This window comes from Mus caroli, chromosome 6 (genome assembly GCF_900094665.2).
Source record: "Mus caroli chromosome 6, CAROLI_EIJ_v1.1, whole genome shotgun sequence".
In the NCBI taxonomy this organism is placed as follows: Eukaryota; Metazoa; Chordata; class Mammalia; order Rodentia; family Muridae; genus Mus; species Mus caroli.
In genome coordinates, this window is record NC_034575.1 from 36,388,867 (window position 1) to 36,395,810 (window position 6,944).

General features: G+C 37.5%; 1 protein-coding gene across 1 annotated transcript; it reads left to right on the forward strand.

The window, feature by feature from the left end:
• Positions 1-320: 320 nt before the first annotated feature.
• LOC110296958 (prolactin-inducible protein homolog) lies at positions 321-4,789 on the forward strand. The gene is made up of 4 exons (XM_021165761.1): positions 321-432; positions 2,568-2,679; positions 4,160-4,274; positions 4,563-4,789. The coding sequence occupies exons 1-4, from the start codon at positions 344-346 to the stop codon at positions 4,685-4,687; spliced, it is 441 nt and encodes a 146-aa protein (XP_021021420.1). The 5' UTR covers positions 321-343; the 3' UTR covers positions 4,688-4,789.
• The last annotated feature ends 2,155 nt before the right edge of the window (positions 4,790-6,944 follow it).

Consider the following 6,944-nt stretch of genomic DNA (forward strand, 5'->3'; position numbering starts at 1 on the left):
GACCAAGCAAATAATAATTTAAAGTAAGGAAGAGGAACAGAAGTAAATGACACAGAAGAAAAACATTTCTGTTAGCCAAGAAAGAACCTTTAAAGAAGGTCTATGACACTAAGAAAATAGGGAAGAACAATCACATATATTATAACAATTTAATTGAATGATGACATTTTTTTTCATAGAAATAACAAACTTCTCCCCAATAAGGAAAGATCATGATAAGGAAAGTGTTTAGGTGATTCACGTCATGGACCTAACTGCCAGCTTTTCTGCTTCTATGAACTGTATATAAAACCTGCACTGAGCACCAAGGACCCTACTGGTCTGGTGTTCTGATTTCTCCACTATGCAGGGTCTCTCATTCACGTTCAGCGCTGCCACACTCTTCTTGGTCCTCTGTCTGCAGCTGGGGATCATTGAAAGCCAGGATGATGAGTAAGTAAACCCATTCTTGTTTTTGTGCAGGAAAGCATAGAGAGTGTCTCCTTCTGGCCTGGAAACCTGTACACAGTTTCATATAGATTTTTTAGGTAGCAAAGGAATCTGTTCTTGATATTTCTCATGGATCATATATCAAGATCCATTCTCTCCATAGCCTCCATAGATTCCCCTCATGTTTCCACTGGGCGTATAGGCTTGCATACACAATAAACCCCCAATGTATATGATAAGTTGTCCATAACCAATTATTTTTACTCTCTCTCATCTGTGGTTCTCATTTTTTCTCAGTGTACTTTATAAAGGTAAAGATGTCTCATAGTTCTAGCAACAGCTTCAAATGAGAATGAGAGACTTGATTACTAACCTATAGGTTAGGTTGAACTAACAAAAGAGTCATCATAGGTGTCATCCCAGTGATAACACCTAAAGGTAAAGATGAGGACCTATAGTAACAGTAGTCCTTGGATCTGGAAGCCACCACATTGAGAGTAGATGTTTGAAGAAAGCAGAAAGGGAAAAAGCAGAAAATGTGAAGGAATGAATGAAATAAGAAATGAAGCCAGAGGACAAATGAAGCTAGGGGAAGGAAAGACACCCAATTAAACTAGAGAGCTCTATACTGGCAGCAGTCTGACTGTGCTGGCTTTCTGGATTGTGACCCTATTAGTGGTCTGGGAAGCTTGGCCAAATGTCCTTTTCTAGCAGAAATCACAAGGTTCTAAAGAGCTGATGCAGGCAGCCCGAGAATCCCTGTATGTTCTGGTGTAGATGGCATTCTTCCTAGCCTAGAGGAAGCCCATGTTAAAATAAGCCTTACAGTTAAGTGCTTTGAAAAAAAAAGTATCCGGGCAGTGGTGGCTTATGCCTTTAATCCCAGAACTAGGGAAGCAGAGGCAGGTGGATTTCTGAGTTTGAGGTGAGCCTGGTCTACAGAGTGAGTTCCAGGACAGTCACAGCTATACAGAGAAACCCTGTCTTGAAAAACAAAAACAACAAACAAACAAAGAAACAAATTAACAAAATGAAGTGCTTTGGCCATTCCAGCTTGTGAACAACTCTCCTGTAGTTATTATTCACTATCTCCCTGGTATGGAATCCCTGACCTCAGGAAAACACTGGCATGATTAATTGTTCTATCTAATATGATCATCCTACAATCCTGAAGTCATTCACAAATGGGAATTTTGAAGATAATTGGTATTCAAATATCTTTGATAGGAACTGAATCATAGAAAAATTGGTGCCATTATTGAAGTCTAACATGTTCGGTCCCAGGAAAATGTAGGAATAATGTTCTCTAAGAATTCTTTTCTATCACACAAAACACCAAAGGACACTAGTTAGGTTCTTTGGTTGATTCCTTTGGCCCAGAGCAGGCATTGTAGGTTAAAGAGGAAGACTTGCTCTTTGCTTTTATCTCATGTACTTTCCCCCAACTGTGGTGTGTTCACAATTACAACATGTGCAATTTCTTTGTTTTACTAAATAGCTCCACATTCCTATGTCCTTTCTAGCAATCATAAGGGGTGATCTTTGAGAAAGATCTATGTAATCCTCCAGGACAGGGTTGTTTACTTGATTCTGTGGGTAGGAAGGTTTTCCTAAGGATGACTTGACTCAGGCGTTCTAGTCAGGGACAAGGAGCTAACCAGCAGTAGGGCAGTGGTTTGCAAACAGTTCTTCATGTTTTGGTGACCCGCAACCATAAAATTATTTTCACTGCTCTTTGTAATGTTGCTACTCTTATGAATAATAATGTGAATATATGTAGGGTTTTTTTTTTTGGTGATCTTAGGTGACCCCTGTGAAAGGGTCACATGACAACAATATGAGCACAACTTGCTATAGGGTATTAGGAAATAGCATGAGATAGTAGATAATTTTTCTTTTAAAATTTGTCATTTGTAACTTGAAAAAGGGATGCTTCATTTTAAACAATATGTCCATTTCTTAATTAAACAAAGAAAACATTCAAATCAACACACAAAGATTACTGGGGATGCTGCTGCTTAGGAATTGAGTCAGGCTATATCATTCTTACTTTTATTTTCTCCCCTTGCCCCATGTTAGAATACTGCTTTCTCCTATAATCAGGTCTTTGATCTCTGTGCCCTATTTTTTCTTTCCAGAAATGTCAGAAAGCCACTTTTGATGGAACTAGATGTTCCACGAACAGCACAGCAAAATGAGCAGATCACTGTGCAACTTACAGTTGAAACACAATATAGAGAATGTATGGTGGTAAGTAGATGATGGACAGTAAGCTAATACTGCATGACAAAGTTAACATATTCATATGTGTTTGGTTGTATGAATCTCACAACAATGTTGAGAACTTGGAGCAGATGATGATTCCCATTTCACAGAGAAGAAACCCTCGCCCAAAGAGTCCAGGAAGAAAAAGAGTGAGAAAGAGAATGAAAACATCTAAGATAGAAATAGGTAGAAGAAGGCAAAGAGCTCACGGAGAACTGATAGTTCACCCTCCAGGGTCCCCCTGAGCATTAGTGGATTTTGGAGAGGACTTGAGAACAGGGTTCTCATATGAGTATCTGTAACCATAGTTTGGAGAAGGAGTGAGAGAATATGAGGGATCTGTTTCTGCTTCTCCATTAAGAACTTAAACTGAGCCTGTTTTCCTCTTGCCTTTCTGAATAATAATTATTCAGTATAAATTTGCTAGATATGGGAGAAAGCATCAGAAATGTATACATGGGATATGTCTTCAGCTCTAATCATACCACCGCCCTGATACTGACCATATATTCAAAGTAAAGATGAGTGCAGGCAACATTTCAAAACAATGGAGCCTGAAACTTAATATGAAATGTTTTCATGCAGTTTGTAGTAAAAATCATATCTACTCCTGATTTATTGCATGCATTGATGACTGTAATTATGATGAAAGGTTGACTCTCATTTAAATGCATATTTTTCTTATCAGTTTTTGTAATCACTGAATTCTATTCACAAGTCCATCTGGGTAGATATACCCCTAGGACAAAACTCCTTAAGTTAGATGCCAAAAACAGGAGTGTGTATGTGTGTGTGTGTGTGTGTGTGTGTGTGTGTGTATTACATATTTAATAATATATATAATTATATAATAATATAATATATTAACACACATATTAATATGTGATGTCTGAAGTTAACAGGCACTCTTAACTTTAAGAAGCAAAGAAATTGGCCTTCAAAAAATTTACTTACCAAATAATGGCCAGATATGGGCAGAGGGAGTGAGTAACTTTTAATCTAGTGGTTGTAATTGATGAGAGTGAGAGAATAATTCAACATGATGGAGTTAGACTTGGCTGAGTCAGGGGCCTTGCCATCATTCTCACAAAGTCTTGTCCTGGAATCAACACTTAAATAACTGGAATGTTATTCATTCGGTCACATATTAAAAGTTCACATGAGTCATTTCCAAGAACTCTAGCTGGTACCAAGGACAAGCCTTCCCGTAGGAGACAGGCACAGTAAGATGAACCTCCTTGCCCAATGGAATCACTTACATCCTCCTGAATCTCACACCTGCACTTCTGAGCTAAGTATGATGGTGTGAAGAGAGAAAGTCTAGGAAAATTAGCATGTAGAATGATAATACATTGATGACTGAATGGTGTCTGTGTTCCCTAGGCCATGCCTCAGCTATTTCCTGTCTTATATTGGCTTCTATTTACCTTTGTTGTACTAACAGTGGGCTTTCTCTCCCAACCAGGTCAAAGCTTACCTTGTAAGTAATGAACCAATGGAAGGTGCCTTCAACTATGTACAAACCCGCTGTCTCTGTAATGATCATCCTATTAAATTTTTCTGGGATATGGAAATCAAAAGTAAGTAAAAAGAACTACTTGCCAAAGAAGGAAAATTAAAAACACCAACATGGCTGCAGAGCTTCCACTTGGAAGCATGGAAAAGCAGCATATAGATGGAAAGGAAGCCTATGAGGAGTATTTCTGGGATCTAAAGCTATAGAAAGCATAGCCTGAGAAAGGACGATAAAAGGGAGTGACTTGCAAATGACTTGGGGAAACCAGCCCTGGAAGGACTTAGCTGGTCCTACAGGAAAATCAGAGAACCCTAGAGTGTCTGAGAGATGACTTTTGTTTTATTTCTTACAGAAACTGTAACATTTGCAACAGTGATTGATATTGTTCAAGAAAAGAATATCTGTCCTAATGATATGGCAGTGGTGCCCATCACAGGAAACCGGTACTATGCTTATAATATTGTGCGAATGACTTAACAAGAGGCTTCTTATGTGTCTTTCAAAACCATTATCATATTCTCCAAGTACAATTGACTGGAATATCCATTGTAGTCTGTCAAATAAACTTCTTACAAGCATCTCCATGTGTTATTGTGTCCTGCCTAAAATCTATCCTCCAAATCAGGAAGTACTGCTAATTTCTTACATTAGTCTTTCAAAGTACCATTCCTGAGATTTTGTGAGTTTTTTTTTGTTGTTGTTGTTTCTATCCATTGACATAAAAAGGTAAGAAGGTGACTGGGGAGTTACCTTAGTGTGTGCACTACTTACCATGCAGGATTGAGGACTTAGATTTGAATCTCCAGAACCCACATAAAGCCAGAAATAGTAGCACACATTAATGACCCCAGTCCTTCTACAGTGAGACAGTAGGCAGGCATAGAAATCTCTGCAGAACCTATTGGGTAATTTCACTCTGTGTATGCAGTAAGGAACAATTGCAGATGCTCTTGTTAAATGAGTAGACGGGAAAGGCCAACACTTGAAACTATTGTTTGATCTTCTTGAGTGTGCCATGGCACAGGAACACTCACACTCACCCATGCACACAAATCATACAACCACATAACCAACACTTGTAAGGAAAAGAAGAAATAATGAAAAGACAGCTACTTCCAAAGAGTCGAAAAATCACACCTGTGATAGTCCAAATACTCAGGACAAATAAGAGGAAGCCAGGGCTGGAAGCCAAGATGTCTACTGCTTGACTTTTCTCTATTCCGTCCTCTCCAATAGCTCCACCTTCAGTTCCCAGAGGATAGGAGTTATTTGTAACCAGGAAGGAACACCCTAGATTGCTCACCATGAGTTATTGCATTGTGTCCCATTCTATTGCTTCTGTTCAATCTGTTCCAAACAAGAAAATATGACTCACTAGAGCAATGTATTGCAGTTGCTATACCTCAGGCATAGCAATTGTGGCTGACTATAAACGAAGGCTATGAGTCCTGAGTTGCTTTCTCAGATGGGACCAGCTACTGCTTTTTGATAGAAGTGAAACATGAACAAGAGTCCCAAATAAATGAATGAAATTCTGGAAAGTAGAAAATTACACCGCAAGAACACAAAGCCAGAACGATAGAATGTGCTTGTCAGGTAAGTTTTCTGCTCCTGGGTTTGGATAACTGAAAGAACTCTAGAGGATGCAATGAGAAAAATCAGACTCACAGCAGACTGAGTATATCCGGGTAAGAAAATAGAATAATCCTCTCAAGCCAGTTGTCCTAAACGAGGATCAGAATTCAGGTAGCTAAAATTCATTCTTCCTTCTGAATATAAGTATTATTTCTTGTAGAGATTTACATCTTTTTGAGGGACAAAGCCCTGTTTCCTTTGAAAATACCTTTGCAGATACTTTTTCTTGTTATTTTGCTCTTTAATACTGCCTCAGTCATTGCCCATGTGTGCCCCTCTTTTTATCCTGGGTTATTTTTGGTGGGAGTAGGCTCCTTTCTGAAGGAATTTAATATTTAGAAGACCAAGGTTGTCAGCTAGTTTTGTTTTTGTGTCTATAATTATTTTCCTGGGTCATTGGCTCAATTTTTTATATGCTTTAGAAAATTCAGAAAGCCACATATAACAGGTAATTTGAATTGCTTCAGGTCTTCTGTTTATGCAATTGTAACCTTTTCTTAAAGTCTGTGATAGATTACCTGAAAAAGTAACCATCATTCAATATTTAACATTAAGAAAAATTAATAGTCTTTAATTATATTAAACACATCATATATATTTGCTTTATCATTATATATGTTTATGTGCACACACATATATATACACATATATGTATACAACAAAATATTAAAATGAAAATATAGAAACATTCCACTATGATAGTTGAGGAGAAACATCTGCAAGATGTCTTAATTTTGTAAAGAAAAAAAGTAAACATATTGGGCCTTTTGTGAAAAATACATCTCTAAATCAAAAAGAAATTACTACTAAATTTAATAAACAGAAAGATAAACTGTATGTGCTCATGAATAACAGCAGCATATTCTCTTATATCTGTTTAGATTCAATGCACACTCACAATAATTACCACTATGATACTGTCACCTCCAAATAGAAAAGGCAGCATACATCTTAATATGAAACATGATGGTTATCTACAAAGAACAAAGGCTAATTCTTTGACACAAAAATAAGGAATGTATCCAAGGAAGATGAAATACCAAAATAATACTAGCTCACAGAGAGAACCTCAAAACAGGTCCAAGGGAGGAAATTTTGT

Excerpts from the sequence above, each read along its gene's own strand:
- LOC110296958 (XM_021165761.1), top strand. The coding sequence starts at position 344 with ATGCAGGGTCTCTCATTCACGTTCAGCGCTGCCACACTCTTCTTGGTC. Across the intron at positions 2,680-4,159 it reads AATATAGAGAATGTATGGTG|GTCAAAGCTTACCTTGTAAG; the intron begins GTAAGTAGATGA and ends TCTCCCAACCAG. Across the intron at positions 4,275-4,562 it reads CTGGGATATGGAAATCAAAA|AAACTGTAACATTTGCAACA; the intron begins GTAAGTAAAAAG and ends TATTTCTTACAG.